This window comes from Protomyctophum parallelum (assembly GCF_964188405.1).
Source record: "Protomyctophum parallelum genome assembly, chromosome: 4".
Classification (NCBI taxonomy): domain Eukaryota; kingdom Metazoa; phylum Chordata; class Actinopteri; order Myctophiformes; family Myctophidae; genus Protomyctophum; species Protomyctophum parallelum.
Window position 1 is genome coordinate 8,537,055 of NC_139700.1, and position 21,747 is coordinate 8,558,801.

The 21,747-nt window shown below is 42.2% G+C and overlaps 1 protein-coding gene across 1 annotated transcript in view; it reads left to right on the plus strand.

The window, feature by feature from the left end:
* Nucleotides 1–14,802, plus strand: part of calb2a (calbindin 2a) — a 28,848-nt gene extending 14,046 nt beyond the window's left edge. Inside the window, exons 2-11 of the mRNA XM_083762619.1 lie at nucleotides 1,016–1,092; nucleotides 1,984–2,073; nucleotides 3,270–3,350; nucleotides 6,956–7,012; nucleotides 8,026–8,103; nucleotides 8,678–8,733; nucleotides 9,399–9,438; nucleotides 9,552–9,605; nucleotides 12,511–12,582; nucleotides 13,748–14,802. Of these exons, the coding sequence (XP_083618745.1) occupies nucleotides 1,016–1,092; nucleotides 1,984–2,073; nucleotides 3,270–3,350; nucleotides 6,956–7,012; nucleotides 8,026–8,103; nucleotides 8,678–8,733; nucleotides 9,399–9,438; nucleotides 9,552–9,605; nucleotides 12,511–12,582; nucleotides 13,748–13,858 (716 nt within the window). The 3' untranslated portion in view covers nucleotides 13,859–14,802. The remainder of the gene's footprint in view (nucleotides 1–1,015; nucleotides 1,093–1,983; nucleotides 2,074–3,269; nucleotides 3,351–6,955; nucleotides 7,013–8,025; nucleotides 8,104–8,677; nucleotides 8,734–9,398; nucleotides 9,439–9,551; nucleotides 9,606–12,510; nucleotides 12,583–13,747) is intronic.
* Nucleotides 14,803–21,747: the final 6,945 nt, after the last annotated feature.

A 21,747-nucleotide genomic window follows, 5' to 3' on the forward strand; every position in this document is an offset into this window, starting at 1 on the left:
ACCAGCGAGGGACTGGGTGTGCGCAACCCTCCTGTTTTTGAGTGGTGCAACCACCACGCACAACCAGCAATATCCGTGTGTATCATTCATGAGCACGAGTGGTGTGCGCATGCGTGAAATTGGAACACGGGGTAATGCTGCGTGCGTGCATTTATTAATACCAGTAGGGAGTGCCAGAAACAGAGAGAGGGGAAGTGCTGAGAGAGAGAGAGAGAGAGAGAGAGAGAGAGAGAGAGGGGAATTGCACCACTCGGTTCACACAGGTGTGCTTTTTTTTAAATACCAGACGAGTCGCCCCTTTACCAACTCGCCCCGGGCGTACAGCCGGCGGAACTGCGCGGCCTGGTATTCCTAAAGTAACCTAAGTAAATGATGCTTAGACGGTTAAACCTAACCTTATTCGTAACCTTAACCTCAGTAAAACTATGCCTAAACTTAAGAGATTTATTTTTTGTTTATGTCATATATACATTTGTTCATTCTGCATACTGAAACTCTCCGTATTGATTTTTCATATTTTCCAATTCCCATCACAGCTGCAATATTGACCATCTCTATTGACTAAAAGAAGTCGTCTGTGCTTCATCACCCTCAAAGATATTAGAAAAACAGCATTCTCGAAATAGCACCACACGCGCGCACGCGCGCACGCGCGCGCACGCGCGCCCAAGAGTGTACACACTCTTGGGCTGATCGGTTTGCATTATTAGTCAATACTTTTAATTTATTGAGAAAGAAGGGAAGGAAGTGTGTTATTGGAAAAGTATCATGTTTGTGAATCAATACCAGAGAAAGCCTGCATTTGATTATGACTGACCACATCCTCCTGTAATGCTATATATAAAACATGCTGCATTTCAGTAATCCATAGATACTTTGGTGCTGTGTGTGCTCACATGTGTCATTGCGGTATATAATGCTATATATAACATGCTGCATTTCAGTAATCCATAGATACTTTGGTGCTGTGTCATGTGCTCACATGTGTCATTGCGGTATATCATCTGTCCTCAAGGTAATGGCTACATCGAGGGGAAGGAGCTTGAGAACTTCTTCAGAGAGTTGGAGGTTGCCCGGAGAGGAGCAGGAGTGGTGAGTCCACAAACTAGGAGAAAGTATCTGCAAAAGCAGAAAAGGCCCACTAGCTCTGGTCCATAGCTCTAATGCGTTGCATTTAGAGCTATGTTACTCTCGACTTCCACCGCTCGCATGAATGCAGACCAGCCTCTCGTCTTTAGCGTAAATAAAAAGAACGTTTTTGCTACTCACCAAAACAAAGGCGGGTTGTGTCATTAGAAAGCCTACTTTCCTTAGTGTGAGCACTCTGTGCCCCCCACCACACGTATAAACGGTACTTTTTGCCAGAAAGGGATTTTCTTTGGAGGAAACATATTCTCTTTTCATTCACGCTATAAAGACGAGAGCCATAGCTCTAAATGCAACGCATTATAGAGCTATGGATCAGAGCTAAAGGCCAGCACACTCCAGATTGGATGAAGGTCTTTTGGTGCATGAGACTCAATAATGTCATTGAAATGACATTAACTTAACATTAACTAGCCAGCACGCAATACGTGTCCTTTTCACATGATTTGTGATCCTTGATGACTATTTCTATGTATTTGACGTATTACCATGTGCTGTTCTGGCTTACTGTAAATCGCTCTGGATTAAGAGTGTCTGCTAAATGCCTAAATTGTAAACTCCATGAGAGGTAAAGAGGTTTTTAAAAAGCCTTTCCATACGCTTGTAAGGTCGTGCAAGTGCTGGCAAGAGTCTGAAGTGGTGAGTTTTCAGACTACAAGCAACGGACGCGTTTCCATCTGTTGCTTGTCCAGAAGAACAATGAATAGAATTGGCATTAAGGGATTCATTTTTTTAATCTGGTGTGTGTGTGTGTGTGTGTGTGTGTGTGTGTGTGTGTGTGTGTGTGTGTGTGTGTGTGTGTGTGTGTGTGTGTGTGTGCGTGTGTGTATTTGACAGGATCCAACAAATCAACAATTCAGAGAAAAGATGAAGGAGTTCATGCAGAAATTTGACAAGAACAAAGATGGCCGTATTGAAATGTCAGAGGTACAGCCTGGAGCCCAACCCTTTGTTGTGTTATGTTCTGTTTTGTTTCATTTCAAATTTTCATCCTGGAAATAACTATTTTGGGAAATAATTGGGGGACCCAATAATACCCATTGTCGACTCCAGCTGCATTATCGATATGTGGGGCAGAAACGGTACGTCCAAAACGGTTACTTTTCAGGAAAGAAAATCACACTTCTGTGGAGTGAGGGGCGCAAGATGTATTTATATTGGCCACATGACGTCTTGCGTCCATAGACTTGGCTGGCAAACTATTTAACCCATTCTGACCGGGCACCCATTTTGGTGTCGGCATCATGTCATGCTTTAGCTATTTAAAAATAGCAGATCTACAAGCTCATATCGCGCCACCGAGTGGCGCGCTACGAGCTTGTAGGTCTGCTATTTTTTTTTAAATCGAAGAGCGACTGACATTTTTAGAATCTGATCTCAGGTCAGAATGGGTTAAGTCATGTTAAAGTGCCCTAAACAAAATCCCATAGACTTGGCTGCCATATGACGTAATCCTCAAATGTATTGGAGGAGCTGGCGCCCCTCAAAAATAACCTGTGTTCCAATGGATCTAATGTAGTTGTTATTTAGTCAGAGGCTCTGGTTAATCCTTTTCATTGGTTTATATCCTATATAGATCCTTAAAATTGGCTAAAGGGAGAGATCGCCTTAATATGGCGATATATTATATTATATGGGCACAAAGCTAATATAATGGAAATAGCAGCTCCACAAGCTCACAACACGTCATGAATTTGTAGATTGGCTATAATTATTAAAATAAATAGATTTTGAATTGAAACCGGGTGTTGCGAGCTTGTAGATCGGCTATTTTCGGCATGCAACCAAGTGTAAAATCAGCCATTACGATGCCATCAAGGCCAACAAAATACATTTGACACAAAACAAATTCAGATGACTAAAATACAATACTGAAATAAATCACAATTTGCTGTCAAAATCAACACTATTCCACGGTCGAGGCCCTCTCTCATTTATGTGGATCTGATCTGCCCATTTGAGGATTTGTAGAGAAACTGTTCTGTCTACTGTACGTCTTCTCTCTCCTCCCCTATGAACTCCATGGTGTTGTCTACTGTACGTCTTCTCTCTCCTCCCCTATGAACTCCATGGTGTTGTTTCATGCCACTCTCCTCCTACTCCTCTCTCTCCCTATCCTATAGTTGGCCCAGATTCTTCCAACTGAAGAGAATTTCCTGCTTTGCTTCAGAGAGTTTGTCGGTTCCAGTACTGAGTTCATGGCGGTGAGTGAGTGAGTGAGTGAGTGAGTGAGTGAGTCTTGACTCATTTAGATGACTAGCCTGTCACACACGCTCCGGCTTCACAACTAATTCCACAAATCTATATTACATGCTTTCATTCTATATTTTTCACTGCTACAGTGGGGTGATATTACAAATTTGAATAGTCAAGAAAACACGAGAGACCTTTAGTCGACTCTAAAGGTCCCATCGTATATGGCAGATATAATAATAATTAAATGGATTTTATTTAATTTACAATCCACTTTACATTCCTCAGAATCTCAAAGTGCTACAGTATAGACAAAAGCATAAAATAACATTGCACGATTAAAAAACACACAATTAAGCATCAAGGAAAACAAAACAGTTTTGAACATGAGGGCATGCATGGGTCAGGGAATAAAATCAGTGGATTTAGAAGAAAGCCTTGTTAAAAAGGTAGGTCTTTAGTCCTCTCTTGAAGGAGTCAATTGACTGTGGCACTCTCAAGTGTGCAGGGAGGGTATTCCACAGTTCAGGGGCAACTGCGCAGAAGGCCCTGTCACCCATGATGGCGGCAGGTTTGCCGTGACAGGGTTGAGGTAGTATGTGTTTGAGGAGCGGAGGGTGCAGGTCATCCAAAGCTTGAGTATAGTCTTTCTCGCTATGTATAAAAGTATTCCAACCAATTTGGCGTTGTGTCTGGTCCTTGCACTGCATACCTTAGCTGCTAGTGCACACTGGAGAGGTGACACGTTTAAATTATATCCAATCAAGGTGTCCAGCTCATTCTTCACCTCGTTCCAAAACACCTGTATCTTTGTACATTTCCAAAGCATATGTGCATTATGTACCAACTTCTGTCTCACATTTATTACAGTTAGGAGAGCTGAGACCAAGCTTGCTTCTCAGTAGAGGTGTATAATGGAGTCTGTGTAAAATGTTGAATTGTCTTTCTCTATCATTATTGCAACTCAAGATAGTAAGTGTATTTCCTATAATTGTTGTCCAAGTATTGTCTTCTATCTGACATTCCAAGTCAATCTGCCACTGCCTTTGAATATGATCAGTGGAGTGGTTTGAACTTACATCAAAACATTCATACAGATAGGAAATAAATCTTTCTGGGCACAGGCTGTGTAAGAATATTTTCTAGGAAGGATGTCCTAGGGGCTTGCATGTTCTTTGTTACATAATGACGGATTTGTAAAAATCAAAAAAAAATTGACTGTTGTAATGAATATTTAATCCTTAGATTCTCAAATGACTCCATTGTGCCTCCGTTATATAGTTTAGCAAGCTGGTCCAGTCCCTTATCATGCCAAACCCTGAATACTGGGTCCTGATATGAGGGAAGAAAATCTGGGTTCTTCCATATACTGTAGGAGCCAAAGGTGAAAAATGTTTAAAATGGACTTTGATGTTATTCCAGGTGTTCAGTGTATTTAAGACAATGAAATTCCCCTCAACCTCCAATTTAGCTTTGTTATGATTCACAAAGGGGCAGACCTCAAGTGTCAACATACCACAGTTTTGAATATTACTATTATTATTATTATTTGATTATTAGTCTGGATTCTCCCATTCATATATGTACCGCATTTGTGCTGTCCAGTAGTAAAAACGTAAGTTCGGAAATCCACCCAATCCACCCTCATCCTTCCTGTCTTTGAAGCTTACTTATTTTCATTCTAGGCCTTTTACCCTGCCACAGATTATCCAGATCAGAGAAAAAGCTGTTGGGGATTGAATTTGGCAACATCTGTAGAGGGTACAACAGCCTAGACAGGATATTCATTTTGAGCACACTGATCCTACCTAGCCAGGTAGACTTCCCCATGGGGGAGTTTTGAATCTGGTGTGGTGTGCCTACTTGCATGACTTCAGTTTTGGAACTGTTTAACTGCAGAAAGTTGTGACTCATCCACACCTTGATCTCCTCCAGGCAGAGGGCGGTTTCCGTGCTGTGGGCGGAACGAAAGCCAGATTGAAAGATTTCACCAAGGTTATTGAGGTCGAGATGATTTTGTAGCTGTGCAGCCACTACTTTCTCCAATATCTTGGAGAGGAAAGGGAGGTTTGACTTTGAGATGGGTCTGTAGTTTGCAAGAGTCCGGGTCCAGGGAGGGTTTTTTGAGGAGAGGAGTGAGAATGGCTGTCTTTAAAGTGGGAGGAATGTGGGAGGGAGTGATATACTGCTTCGCTTCGCTGACTGATGAGAGGGTTTCAGTGGAGAGGTGTATGAGATCAGAGGTCATGGTGGCTTGGTTGATATTTTTGAGATTTCTGAAGCTGATCTGGCGCTTGGGCTTATTAGCATGGGAGGGGGGGGGGGGGGGGGAAGGGCAGCTCCATGTATATCCATCAAAAAACAACGAGGACTGCTGATGGATATATTACTTGTAATGAAGTGAGAGATGTCAACATTTACATATCTGCCTGTCCTCGCTTGGGGAGCAGGCTATATAGTGCTGATAACGTTAAAAGGCTTTAAATAAGATAAATTGGTAGTGACACTAGCAGGTCCGAGACATGCGATTTCATTTTAATGACACAAATCCTTCTATTCCTAATGGAAGGCTCACAGCGGTGGAGCCGGCGATGGATACTGAAGGGCTGCATAATTGGAAACCATTACTTCTTAAACATAATGGCCAGAAGATGAGAGGATGATCGCTATAGGCCACACATCCGCCACACTGGAACTATACTACCAGAACCAATTAGAGAGCAATTACGAGGGGGAAGAGCTGCCACATGCTTCTCATGTCACGTCACGTCAGGCAATAATTAGATGAAGGCTGGGGAACCGCGCTGGGACGGGGAAAACGGAGCTAGGTGTATAAAAGCCAAAAGGTCCGAGAACAGCCCGCGTGGAAAGAATGGAAGAAAAGGAGAAAGAACAGCTAATCAGTCTTTCGTGCAGCGAAGGAGGTTCTTAAAGGGTTAGAACGAGGAAGGAAGCAGAACCTTCTATTTCCAGAGTCATGTATAATGGATGTCTGGGCTGTAGCTCCTCTCTGCCGAGCCCAGAGGAGAAGAGGAAAGTGGGAGGAGGAGGAGGAGGAGGGGAAAAGGTGGAGAGGCCATCTATCTTTGATAAAGAGCCTTTCTTTAGACAGGGACAGCTGCTAGATTAAAACATTCATTAAATGTATTTCTCCTTCCCCCCACTTCGTCGTCCTCCCTCGCTCTCTGGCTCTCTGGCTCTGTAGCTTTTCTCCGAACGGTGCAGGGAGAATGGGATCGTGTAATGAAAACCATTTGACTACAAGTCATGGTGATCCTGTTTTCCGTAAAAGTCCTCCTCATCTCCTCCTCTGAGAAAGTCTAACTATTGGCACTGTTCATCAGTCTGGGGTGGTTGGATGGGATCGAAAAACAGCGAGGTTGTAACTCACTCTGGCGAAGACCTTCTCCTAAATGGCTAAGATGTAAATGTAAGAGGATTAATTAATTAAGGAATGGATTCTGCCTGCCCAATTGTTTGTGTGCGTGTGCGTGTGTGTGTGCGTGCGTGTGAGTGTGTGTGCGTGTGTGTGGACTACGGGAATTAATTCTTCCAATTTATTCACAATAAAGTTTACTCACTCTGTCACATCATTTATTGGACTGTTCCTTCTTAGGCATGGCGGCGATACGATACAGATCGCAGTGGCTACATTGAAGCAAATGAACTGAAGGTACGTTTCATCCTCGGGATGTTCTCTCTATGCTTTGATACACGACGACAAACGACACAAAACCTACCGCAAACCCTAACCTAACCGTAACCGCAAGCACGGGAGCAGCGCAAAGACTGGCTTTGTGTGTCCCTATATGTGTCTATGTGTGTCTGTCTGTTTGGGGGTATGAACAGCTGCAATACAGCTGGGTGACCTAAAGTGGCACTGTTGAGCAGCCTACAGGCCCATTCACACTGAGCACTATAACTACCGTATAACAGTACAGTGCAGTAACTATCACAATAAAAGTATAGTTGCACCAGTATGGTTTCACCCAGAGATTCATACTTTCTATGTATTTGCTTATTTTCTGGGTGAGATAGAATATTGTACCTTTATGTAGACTTCTTCGGGCCTTTTTTCATATATAATAATCACACGTTTGTCTTTAGTTCAATGTTTGTCATAATGTGCCTCATTACGTCATATCGTCTCTAAATTGTTAATGGCGTTTAATGTTTGTGTTTGCACCGTTTGTTTTACATCACCATTACATCACCTAATCAACATGAGTTAGACTTTAATATATTAGCGCCCCTCACTTCACACGGGTGTGGTTTTTTTAAAGATTTACTTCATAAGTGCTCCTGACAAACAGTAAAAATCCCATAAACTTGGCAGCCTATGACATAGTCTTCAAAAGATATAACGTATATATCAGGGAAAAGATTCTGCTTAAACCTGGCTCCAGCCGAGGGACAAATATATCCCTCGCCATGCTTGAGCTGCCTCAGGAGGTGGTGAGGGACCCTGCCGTGTGAAACAAGAGAAATCCATTAAACCTCGAATTCCCATGGAGAACTCTGAGGAGTGCGATTCCTTACTTGCTATTCTATATTCGAGGTCACTTTGGCTTCAGTATGATGTGAACATATTACATTCTGCCTGTCAACACTTTGGACTCTTTTCATATGTACAAGTGGGTTTAATTCCCATCTGGTGTTGCACTTATTTCTGTCCTCGATGTGCAGGGCTTCCTGTCAGATCTGCTGGAGAAAGCCAACAGACACTACGATGACCAGAAGCTCCACGAGTATACGAAGACCATTGTAAAGATCTCTCTCTCTCTCTCTCTCTCTCACACACACACACACACACACACACACACACATTGCTGTGACAAACCACAAGAGTAAACACATACTGTACATATGTGTACTGTACATACTACATACCTATATTACATATTCATAGTATGAAGCCCCGTTTGATGTCTATGGGTGCATGTCCCTGGTAGCAAAGCACAGTCAGTCCTATAAGAGAAGAGGTAACGTCTAGTGTCCATCTGGCAGAAAGGAAAACACAGGCCTATTCCGCCAGTGGCTGCAGCGCTGCATAGCTGACTGATCAGGGCTCGCCATGTCCTGAAGGTCGTACTGTTTACAGCCCAGATGTGCCAACATCTGCCGCTTCCTAAAAGACACAAAGCCTGACCTAATTTGATGAAGCAAGACAGACCATTGTATTGTTTCATTGCGAAATTTTGACATTTTCTAGTTAGTGCAGTTTTGTGATTGCTTATTGCTTACTGTATAGCAAGCCACACTTTAACTTAATTTAATGGAATTTATTAGTCAGTTAAAATGTACTTTTTTTTTTTTTTTTAATCAACTCATTCCACAGCTCAGGATGTTTGATACGAATGGAGACGGAAAACTGGGCTTATCAGAGATGGCGAGGTAATGTACAATGTCATCATTGCTATTTATTCAGCACCCAAAAGTACATTAAATCATGTTTGATTCCCATTTCCCAGCAGTGATGACTATGGATTGGTTAGCTGCACAAACAAAGATAATAGGCAGTGTATGTTGGAGAGAACCCAGTAAAGAATCATGGCATTTTGCTGAACTATAGCGACCCCTGTTGGTTTGTTCGGGGTACCTATTCAGCAGGAAGGGGGTCTGGGGAGGTCTGGGGGAGATATAATATGAACCTGTGTGTGTCACACTCTCCCAGTGAAACTCCAGTCCAAAATGAGTCCAACTCGCATGTTTATCAGAGTTCCATGGTTTTACACACCCTCCGCAAGCCAACATTGAAGACCAGCAGCAACTGGGACATTGCCGCTGTGTACTGTGCAGTGCACTATATACTTTACTAAGTCAGTGCATTAATTGGATGTGTAAAACCGCTATGTAAAAGACTGACACTGGTATAGTCAGTTAGGTCCCTGACAGCAACGAAATTGGGGGGTGGAGGATGAGTGAGAAAACCAAATAAAACAAAAAACTATTTGCCGTCAATGTTCATTCAACATTTATCATTCTGCATATAACATGTAGACATTATAAATCATTTTACCGTTATTGTATGTAACTGATGAAGACTTCCATTCCCACAGGCTTCTCCCTGTTCAGGAGAACTTCTTACTTAAGTTCCAGGTAAGGTAGTGTAAAATATACTGGTGCTCATTCAATCAAATGTACTGTAAACCAAAATAACAACAGTAAATGAGGAGGAACAAGTGAAAACCCGAACATTTTTGTTGTTATAGGGTGTCAAGCTGACCACTGAGCAGTTCAACGCCATCTTCAACTTCTATGACAAGGTAATGAGCCCACTACTACTGGCTATAGGATTTCCCTGAATCACTTCACTTTCCAGCCACTGGGATGGATGGATGCATGTTGCTTGCATCAGATTTGCCCAAGGCAATCGTGAGTAGTGCTGCACGATTAATTGAGAAAAGATTGCGATCTAGATTCAGCCACATATGCAATCTCATTTCTAAATTTGAGCAAGAATCGTCAAGCACTAGTTGGACGTCCAATTCATTTTATAATACAGTTATGTTTTTGCTACAAGAGAGACTTTGAGAGGTTAAGTCAAGCATTTTAGTGTTGTCTGTTTAAAGCCACAGTAGTTGGCTCTATAGGTGCTACATTTTTAATGTAGTAATGTTCAGCAACTACAGACTAAAGAAAATACACATTTTCATGAAAAAAAAATATCGTGTGAGAATCGTGATCTCAATTCATGTGGAGGAAAATTCACATTCACATTTGAGCAAGAATCATGCAGCACTAATCATGAGCACATAAATTGCATGAGTTTGGGTCACAAGTCATACTACTATGCTATACCTTACATCCTTTCCTCTATCCTATCATTGTATTACTTTAATTACTTGTGCTGTCAGTGGAACTTTCGAGATAGCTTAATAAACACTTGTTTTGTTCACTGCAGTATGGAGGACATATTGTATGGTTGGAAGAGGTTGCTTCAGGTAATCTTTGCTAGATGACTCAGCATTTGCCTTGAAGTTTTCCCTGCTCTAGTCAAAATCATGACTATGCAAAACATCCTAATGGTCAATCCTCTGCGTTGCCTAGGTAAATGAGATGGAACGGGTGCACATGTCCCTTTAGAAGTGGCAGCCACACTTTCACCTTCAGGCGATGCTTGGAATGAATGGCTTGGTACAGACAAGCTAATGACAGCTGACTAAAGGAGAAATGCAGAGTACAATCAATTATTGTTAATTTAGGAAGATAGTGGCTCGATTGGAGCCACTAGAGGCGACATGTTATACACAAATCCTACAAATGGTCTCCTAAGTGGTCGCCGCGGGGTCAGACGGCAAATCTCACAAAGATCCTATGGTAACTTGTGCTACAGTAGAACCCGCAAGAGTGTGTTGCTGAACTTTCTGGGACAGAGAAAGGTCGATAATGAAGTCGATTTTCTCCTGATTTGTCTCTCGGAAAAAAGCAATTCTAGTATGAAAATCTTTGGAATAGTGTGTGGCTTACTGGCTTGTGGTGGTCAGGTCCACTATTTAGTACAGTGACCTTGGAGCTGGTTCAGAAGCTGTGTTCACGTTCACTCTTCCATTGGTATGAATAGACTCCACTTTACGCATATAGGGGAAGTAAACCGGAGAAGGCCTGTCTTGCAGCTATTTCCATCTTGGGTACAATGGAGGAGCACAGGAAGGTTTTTCTATTGATTATGTCAGCTTGATTCTGTGGACATGAAAGACTGATTTTAACTTGTTATTATTACAATGTTGAGACAGTTCTTGAGGAAATGTACGTACATAGGACCACAATGGAAACAAGTCCCCAGGATTTTGTGGTGTTATCCTTTTAGCCAAAATATCTTACTGTACCTCCGTACTGTTGAATAAAGTATTAAATCAATCAATAAATAAATAAAACGACCCAGTTCCATGTTACTTTATACCAGCACTCTTGCCAGCTCAGATATTGTTTTTCAATGCATTGCATGTATGTCGTGCTTTCATTTGTAAGAGAGATTGTTTTTCTGTCTACCTCTGTTCAGTACATTAATCCCGACCATCGGTTGGACAGGACTACCCGAGTATTAGTAGTTTAGTTCATTGTTCTGAATGTCGTGGACTAACTATCTCTCACATGCTAAGAATGGCAGACATGTTCAATTATACAGTACAGTAGATGGGCCTGTTTCGCGCCAACATTCATGAGGGTAATTAGACTCAGTGTTTTGTTATGAGTCTAACCCCCTACAGCTGAAACACGGGCAAACTGCTGTCGTTGGTACTGAGGCATTGTGGGGTAGGCTGCGGCCAGACGGAAGAGTGTAGTGGTAGGTCAACTGTACAGTAACGTCCCTCACAGTGCCAAGGGTTCAAATTGGGCAAAGCTTTGAAAATATCCAAGTTTCCACACAATCAAGACACCGGTCACGGGTCAAGTCTGGTATTCCACAATTCTCTAATTCTACAAAGAACTACTTTAAATCTACTTTAAAAATCTCATTTAATTCATACAATCAAATGATGACGTACTGTAGCCAGGGCAGTCCTGTCTAGTAAAAAAAAACACAAAAATAAGACACAGGATTTTTATCTATTTTTATTATGATCTGTGATGTCATGAAGACACAGTGCCATGGTACTTTTTGTCTGGTTCAATAATATTAAAGAAATATTATTATAACTATATAATACATTATTAAATTATATACTGTATGAAGTTCTGCAAATCACTGTATATATAGAAAATAACATGGCCTTCACTGCTTTAATTAAGTCTATGTAAGTCCTCCTTTTATCTGGTTATTTCAAAGCTAAAATTAAAGGACCACTTCACCACTTTTCAACCTCATATAATTTGTCCTCACTAATGTAATGTTCATGATAAAATAGCACCACCATTTATTTTTGTCTGTGTCTCATAGGAGGGCTGTGGGCAGTACATTTGTATTCTATTTGATATATTTCTATGTTTATTATCGTGAGAAAGATGGCTTCCATTATTGCATTGCAACTTTTCAGGAATAGTGAAATTCCCCATCGATGATGTCACTGTTAGAGGGCTTTCTGAACTGCCCACAGCCCTCCTATGAGACACAGCCCGAGTAGAAAACAATTGTGGTATTAATATTAGTGAGGACCAAATATACGAAGATCGGTTGAAAAGTGGTGGCGTCGCCCTTTAAATGTGTGATGTTTTACTGTCTCCTATCAGGATGGGAACGGCTACATTGATGAGCAGGAGCTGGATGCTCTGCTACGGGACCTTTACTCAAAGAACAAGAAGGTGAGAGTCGATTGGCTAGTCAGCACGTTATATAACGATATACAGTATAATGATGTGTTACTTGGGTGGACGGCCTCAAGGCTGAGGCACAAAGCATGCATTTATTTTTATGTGGCACATGTCTTTTTTCGCATCGTCACCTCTCAGTCACCACCCTTTGCTTTCCTTCCACTCTCAATGTAATGGAAAAACACAATGCCTTAAAAGTACCGTTAGACAGAACAAACACAGTACACTGTAGCACAGTCAATAATATTGCCCTGCTGTATTACAGTATGTGAAACACAGTGTGACCTTGTTGTGCCTTTATAGTCTATAGAGCGGTGCCCGTGTTGTGATGTCAGAACAGACCAGCTCCATTATGAAGATATATAGGGGTGACCTTGTATACTTGTATTAGCTTATTTATTTTTTTAAGCTTTATCCATCAACCGTCTAATGAAAATCTAGCTAGTTTTTCTGGTTTCTTTTTTTTATTACAGCTTTCAAATCAGGCCTTATTAAAGATCAGGATGATGAAACTGGAAGAGTTTACAGCAGTCTACTCTACTCTACTCTGTAACCTTAATTTGGCTCACTCTGTAGCACAGTCAGCTTTCGTGTACTGTAGATACACTGTAGGCACAGGTCCAGGGCCCAGGATTGTGCCGTTGTTTGCCAGCATGAATGAAGCCAGAAACATAACTTCTGCTTATAACAAAGATCTACTTAGCTAAGAGCTATACACTAATATATTATGGTCATAACGTTGATGGCTTAAGCCAGGGCATGGCTGATTCAAAGCCAATAATCATGACATGTCATGTGGATGATGCTGGTTGATCAGTTGCTCACTGGGATATCTTTGAACACTTATATTTCAGATTACTTCATGTATTTGTTTATTTACGGGACTACAGTGCACGTTAATGAACATTCAATACATGTACAATAAATGTATACATTTAACATGTCATGGTTCTAACCAAATGGTGTAAAGTAACTATAAGTACATTACATGCACTTAGTTACTTTACAATGTACACTGTACAGTACTTAAGTACATTTTACTTCACATATTTTCAATTCTGGACTTTTACTTGCAACAGACTAGTATTGCAGTATTGATACTTTTACTTTAGGTAAAATAAACACCACTGATAACTTCATCGTTTCTCTCGGTCAGGACGTGGACGTGAAGAACCTGACCGGCTACAGGCAGAGCATCATGGCTCTGTCCGACGGAGGGAAGCTGTACCGCAGCGAACTGGAGATCGTCCTCTGCAGGGACATGTGACCTGTGTGTCCCTTTCTTAATGCCAGCCATCATTCTCTCTCTGCCTGTCCCCCGCGCCCGCCCCCCCGTCCGCCCCCCGAGTTCACGTACGTCTTACCGTACGCCCACTTCCAGCTGCCTGGTGGCAACAATTACCAGGTGCATGTGCCGGACACGCCCCCTCATGGTATGACCTCAGAATGAATGACAAGAGCACTAACAAAACAGCACAAAGGAGCTCTTCCCTTTTTAAATCCCCGCAACCTGACTGTATAAATTATAAACGCAAACCTCCTAGCTTCTCACCTTTATGATGAAAGCAGTTCAGAGACACACCTCTGCTGCACTCCATGAATATCAGTTCATGTAGGTGGAAACATCAGTTACTGTGTAAAACCCCAGTCATGACCAGACTCTTTATCAACCCTAGCTTAGACCTGAATTAGTCAAATCTTAACTCTCCAAAACCCTGCCTCTTCATCTCCCATGACCCTTAAACCTTAACTCTCCAAAACCCTGCCTCTTCATCTCCCATGACCCTTACCGGAATCCCAGCTTTCCAGACTCCTTTCAAACTGTGACTTATTTATTCTAGCCCTCAACCCAGAGTACCCTTTTTAAGAAATTCACCTTACATCCTGATTGATTGATATTCCCTGGTTCTGCCTTCCCAAACAGTAGACTGAGTGATCCTTAACCTTATTCCTGCTCGCTCTTTGACTTTGCATTAAATACAATATAAATATAGTAAAACATGACTGCAAACAACTGTGATGGATTTAACTTTTGTTATTTATAATGATTATAGTGATGGAGCTGGTATGAAATCTCCACCTCTTATTTTCCTGAAGTAATCTCGTTGTCATTCCCTAGCTTGTGTACCATTATCATGTTATGATTTTCATTTTCAATGTTGGTTTTTGACTGATTCTGTCAATTGGAAACATTAATAAAACATATCTTAAGATTAAGATGATGCAATTTATTGAGCTCGTCACAAAAATGTGCTTTAAGTACTACAGACCGTGGTGTATGTTCAAGAAAATAAATCAAGAATATTGCAAATATAAACTGGAGCTTTATCATGTTCCATGCATGTTCACTTCTGCGTTGCGTTGGCTAGTATTCACTCTGACAGCCCCATTTGCACTGCAGTGTTGATTTCGTCGACTACCATGACTAATACATGACAAAAAATGTTCGTCGACAACCTTTTTTCAATGCAGAAAACTAAATGAAAACGAAGCTATGACGACTAAATATATTGACAATTTCGTCAACAAATAAAACTATATAAGGGGACTAGTGGACAAGATATCCAGTATAAGTCATTTTACATTTGGTTGCATGCTGAAAATAGCAGATCTACAAGAAGCTCACAACACGTCGCAGCCTGTAGGTCGGCTATTTTCAGCAAGTGTAAAAACAGTCATGACATTATGACTATTCAAGAGACTATGACTAAAACTAAAATAAAAATGTGCTGTCAAAATCTCCATATCCAGAGTGGACCAGTTGAACGCAATTCAACATCCAAGTGGGTTGATATTTCTCAGCCCTACAGTAGGCCTACATCATGATTGTGCTGCACACTGTCCAATTCGCATTTATATCATAATTTATATACAATTTTTCAGAGTGAAACTTTTGCAACTTTTAATCCATTCATCCCGCTTCGATACGCTGGTCTCAACAAATACTGTAGATGTACAAAGTACTCTTCTGTTCTGAAACAAAGGGACAGAAAGGACAGGCAAAACTGAGGGTCACACGGCCTACATGTAAACGAGTGTTTTCCCTTACAAATGAGGACGTCCGAAAACAAAAACAAAAACAGTGACAGCTGCCCTGCAAACCTGGTTTCAGGAAGTTGACGTCAACTTTCATTGTGGTACTGTATGTACTCCTATGTCTTTAGGTTGTTTTTTTTGAGTGGTGCAGCCACTCCAAGATAGTACCAAAGTAAATATACTGTGCATCTCACAATGCATCGCATCGAGAGCTTGTAAATCGACTATTTTCAAATGGCTGAAATGTATAGTGGCTAATTTAGGTATATGTTTTGAATAATAATCAAAATCTATAAAGTAACTAGTAACTAAAGTTTTCCAATAATTGTAGTGGAGTAAAAGTACAATATTTGCCTCTGAGATGTAGTGGAGTACAAGTAAAAGTGTTGGAAATTGAAAAAAAGTTAAGTTGACTTTGATCGTGACCTTCGACCTTTGAGACCTAAATTGGGGCAACTTTGAGGTCGTTCCCGGAAAGTTTAATGAAGATCCTCGCATCTGTTCCGGTTATTTTGTTCACAGACAGACTGCTGTTACTGTGATAAAAAAACCCTGCCACACATTGCTGCGGGCAGGGTAATAATAATAATAATAAAATGAAGAGCGACGTGAACAGATGGACAGACAGAGTAATTATTATTATGCAGAGGCCCTAAAAATGTCAAACAAAGTTTACTTTTATTAGTTTTAAGTCAGTAAGAAATCTATTTATCTATGAATGCAATGTCTCTGTACGTGTGTAATTCATGTAACCCGATAACCACGACTTCAAATTCGACACACCCACACATGGAGTGCAATGCCCGGTGTCGAATCGGTCGGACCCACAGTTGTCCAGAACCAGCACAAAAGGCCTCTGCCCAGGCTCTGGACAGGCCACTGCCCACAGTGTCCAGGGTCCATATATGGAGCTGGCCTGTTCTGACATCACACCACTCCATATTTGGGCATGCCTGACACAGAACTCCATAAGCTGGCCTGTTCTGACATCACAACACTCCATATTTGGGCATGCCTGACACAGCACTCCATATATAGGAATAAAGGGACACAGATACACAGTCACACATACACAAATCTCCATATATGGGCAGAAAAGGGACACAGACAGATGGTTGGAACGGGTACTCTGCATTTCCGGTTGCCCAGAACCGGCACAAAAGCCTTATTTGGCATGCTTGACAAAGAACTCCATATATGGGCATAAATAGGGCACACATGTACATAATTAATAACTGGGCGGAGCATGCATTTCCCGCTGTCCAGAACCAGCACAAAAGCCTCTGCCTGGACTCTGGACCTGATCACCCCTATATATCTTCATAATGGATCTGGTCTGTTCTGACATCACAACACAGGCACCACTCTATAGATTAGGCAGTATTCTTCGGGGGCTTATAGTTTAGTAACAATAGGTCCAACATACGTGGCCGGCTAAGACACATACATGGCTGGTTAAGACACACCCGTGGCTTCGATATACGTGGCTGGTTAAGACACATACGTGGCCGGCTAAAACACATACATGGCCGGTTAAGACACATACGTGGCTGGTTAAGACACATACGTGGCTGGTTAAGACATATACATGGGCCCAGGCCGTAGCGTAACGGTCTGGGCACCGGACTGGTGATCCAGTCGCGGTGTGCCGCGGGTTCGACTCCCGGACCCGACACGGCCTTTACCGCATGTCATCCCCCCATCTCTCTCCCGTTTCCTGTCAGCCTACTTTCTATCCCTTAAAAAACCAATAAAGGCGTAAGCCGCAAAAAAATATCTTAAAAAAAAAAAAAAAAGACACATACATGGCTGGTTAAGACACATACGTGGCCGGTTAAGACACACCCGTGGCTTCGACACACGTGGCTGGTTAAGACACATACAGTATGTGGTCGGTTAAGACTAACCGTGGCGCCGACATGAGTGGCCAGTTAAGACACATGTGTGGCCGGTTAAGACACAACCGTGGCTCCGACATACGTGGCCGGTTAAGACTCACCCATGTGTCATTGCTTCCAGTATCCGTCGTTTCAAAATAAAAGTTCTCCAGCATTTCAGACATGGCCTTCTGATTTTGATATGACATAATACAAAAACCTATATAATACGCTGTGACAAATAGTCATTTAAATTGTTTGAGAATGGGGTACAACACAATAAAGAAAAACGAAAAGAAAAATACAATTTCCATTGTGGTCTTACTAAGTTACTAGCCATGTACCATACTAGCTTTTCAGCTGGTCTTCTTTTGGTTTCTCTGGTGCTAGGTTTCTCTGACTGGGATTGTTACTTGTGGGTAAGCGAGGCAGGACATGATATTTCTGGAAATTCCTTCAATTGATCTGACATGCTTTTAAAGCCACCTGAATAATACAGCGAGTGCACCACCAACTCCCAGCTCACTGCAGCGCAAAGGCACAAATCTGCATCAATTAATCAGAAGCGTTTAAATCTTTAAATCATGAGCCACAGCTCTGAACAGGGACCCCTGCAGGGGATACAGGGGATTTTATTCACAAATAGGACAATAATAAATCCTCCCGTTTCCCAAACATGAGTTCCCATTTGTGGGTCACGGTCCGGACCAATTATTATGGGTTACGACTTAATTAAAAACATCCCATTTTCTTTGCCTATTTATAAAAGAATATATATATATATACATTTTAAAAAGCGCGAAGCAAAGCACTGTCTGCTGTGTGCTTGTAGATCTGCTATTTTCACTAGTTTGGGGTCCCTTCCGAGTCCCGAGTAAACGTCAAGTTTGGGAAACCACTGGTCTAAAATACCTCAAGGAGTTTGAGTAAATGATACACTTACATTAAGATTCTGAAAATAACTGAATTATAAATGGTAAATGGTGCATTTATATGCACCATTTACCATTTAGTATTCATAAGCTATAGTATTCATTATTATTCATATATGACTGTGTTTTACTTTTAACTTAAGCAAATCCCAATTCTAGATGTATATTACACTATAGGCCTATCATCATTTAGTAACTTCCTCCTGGGGGGGGGGGGGGGGGTACTCGAAGCGTTCAAAGGCCAGTGAGTCGATGTGTTTCCTCCATCTGCGCCATGGTCTCCTCCCTAGGTAGACGCCCGAGAGGCATCCTAACCAGATGCCCGAACGACCTAAGATGGCTCCTTTCCAAGCGAAGAAGCAGCGACTCTACTCCGAGTCTCTCTCGCGTGACTGAAGTTCTCACCCTATCTCTAAGGGAGATACCAGCCACCCGTCGAAGAAAACTCATTTGCAACCTTATTCTTTCAGTCATGACCCCACACACAGAGAGCTTTGCCTTCTGGCTCAGCTCTCTTTTCATCACAACAGTGCGGTACAGCGACTGCAATACCGCCCCTGCTGCTCCAATCTCCGGCTGATCTCCTTCACTGTCCTCCTCTCACCCGTGAACAAGACCCCGAGATACTTAAACTCCTTCGTCTGGGGTAATGTCTCATTCCCTACTTGGATTGCACAATCCATCAGTTTCCTGCTGAGAACCATGGCCTCAGATTTGGAGATGCTGATCCTCATCCCAACCGCCGTACACTCGACTGCGAACCGGGCCAGTATGAGGGCTGAAGGTCTTGGACCGATGGTGCCATCAGGAGCACATCTTCTGCAAAAAGCAGTGAACCCTTAGCTCACTGAGCCGTATACCCTTTCCTCCACGGCTTCGCCTCGAGATCCTGTCCACGTAAATCACAAACAGGATATAGATGACAACGCACAGCCCTGGGTGTACAGAGATTGGATGGCCTCCAAATACTCTGCTATCACTGCCACCCGTCTGGCAGCGCACCCAACCCCACTGCTTCCTAACGCGGACGTTGGGCGCACTGGGAGGAGAAGATGTGCACTGCAGTCCACATAACTTGTTTCCATTTCTTTGTTATTTATTTACATAAACCCTGCTCTGTGTGAGCATTGTTTACTATGCTGCCACTGTCATTATTCTCTCTGGCGGCCTCTCCACTCGTAAAAAGGTTAGCCTAATTTATACTCTGTAATCAACAAGAACAGACTATAAGCTAGTTAAACAGTTTATTTTCAGTGACATCGTTGTGCAATGGGATCGTATAAAGTAATGGAGATGTTGCAGAACATCAGATGTTCTATTATGTATGCGTGTTGGTGGTGAATTTATATTCCATGCATGGTGATATAATTAGATTGATCGACAAAATGGCTAAAAGTGTTAGTTAACTAGGATGTAATATAGGCCTATATGCAGTCCACACCGCTGCAACAAAATGTAGGTCATACCATGTTCTGTGCTGGTGTTCAGCAAACCAAATTTCCCATGAGGCAATGCATTGGTATCTTCTATTTTATTCAGCATTCACATAATTGTGAAAACCACTTGCAGCCAACTGAAAGACAGCACGCTTGCTTGAGTATAGTGAATGATGGCGTGTGTATGTTAACATTCACTCACAGAGTAAGCTACATCTGTAAAAGCTGACGACTACAGGCAGTATAAAAAGGTAACAACCATGATTTATTCATTGATGAAGGGAAACCTGGTATTTTATTTATGTCCACTATAATTTTAGCCCATAGGCTACCAATTAAATGATTGAAAATGGATTCTCCAACCTAAATTCTGATAGTACCTCACACAATATCGAACACGGTGGTGGGTCAGGGGTAGAGTGGCCGGATGAGATCCAAAAGGATCCTAATTCGAACCCGGGCTCCCCCAGAGTTAGTGTCGAAGTGTCCTTGAGCAAGACTCTGAACCCCTAAGCATATTGCTCCAAATTAACAGGTTGCTTCCTTGCATGGATTCCGCCTCCATCGGTGTATGAATGTGTGCGTGAATGGGTGAATGTAATGCACAATCTATATAAAGCGCCTTGGATAAAGGCGCTATATAAATGCACAATTTAATTTACCATTTACACGAATGCAGTCAGTGCACAGATGCAAACAGCACAGCTAACTCCTATAGGCCTACCCAAGACATAATTCAGTCATATTGCATGAAGACCAACTGAAGCTAAATATAGCAGAATCATTCCAGTTCATTGATCAAATAACTAAGTATGAACTCTTGAACTCTCTGAGGCCAAAAGTGGACATTTTAAAAGTTAGATTGAGTAAGGTTGGGGCTCATGCACCAGACTATTCAGCTAAGTGGAAATCGAAAACACTGGAACAGTATTTTCCCTAATTAAAGCCTGCTGTGCGTAGGGGCACGGAGGCGCAGTTGGTAGCGTTGTCGCCTCACAGCTAGAAGGGCCTTTCTGTGTGGATTTTGCATGTTCTCTCTGATGTGTCCCCTAGGGTATAGGGGTACCCACACAGAAGTAATCAGCAGTAATCCTGGTCTCTATACTGCCTCCCCCTGGCTGATGGAGGGGAATTGGAACTGGTTGTAATAACGTGTTCCTTCCATGTGCTGTGTCCTACCGGGGGAACTCCACCCCGTTAGGTGATAAGAAGCGGCCTGCTCACTCCTCATGCATTGAAGGAAGCATGAGCTCAGTTCGGGGCTCTCCCCAGGTAGGTAGAGGGAGAGTAGCGCCCAGGATTACAGTTTAGGCAATTGGCATCAGGTGAAAAATGGGTAAAAAAAAAAAGAACAAACAAATATAGCTGCAAGCAGCGATAAGGCGGGACCAGGCAGGAATGCAATATTCATTGGCTCATAAAACCTCACTTAAAAACATTTACTTTAGATTTTTTTTCCGTACAGGTCCAAAGTTCACGTGTAGATTAGAAGTTTTTGTGCATTATGATCAAAGATCCTGGGAGGAATGGTGGGTGATGTAAAGGTCAGAGTTCAAAAGTAAGAGCACAAAAGTTGTTCGACATGAGGAGACGCATATGTGTATCGAAGTTTCATTGCCGACGGACAAACGGTTCATGAGCCATCCACGTTCAAAGTTAGCATTTTCAATTGAGTGCTATAGCGCCACCATTTGGCCAAAGGGCTTCGCATCCTCACCGTTTGGCATGGCCCTCTACCATATTTCCGAGTCTACCGACTGCACGGTTCAGCCAGAACTGCTATTTTTGGCGGAAGAAGAAGAAGGAGAAGAAAAAATACGTTCTTGGTCCCTTAAAAAAACCTGCTGTGAGTGATTTCTGTCATTTCTCGTCTCA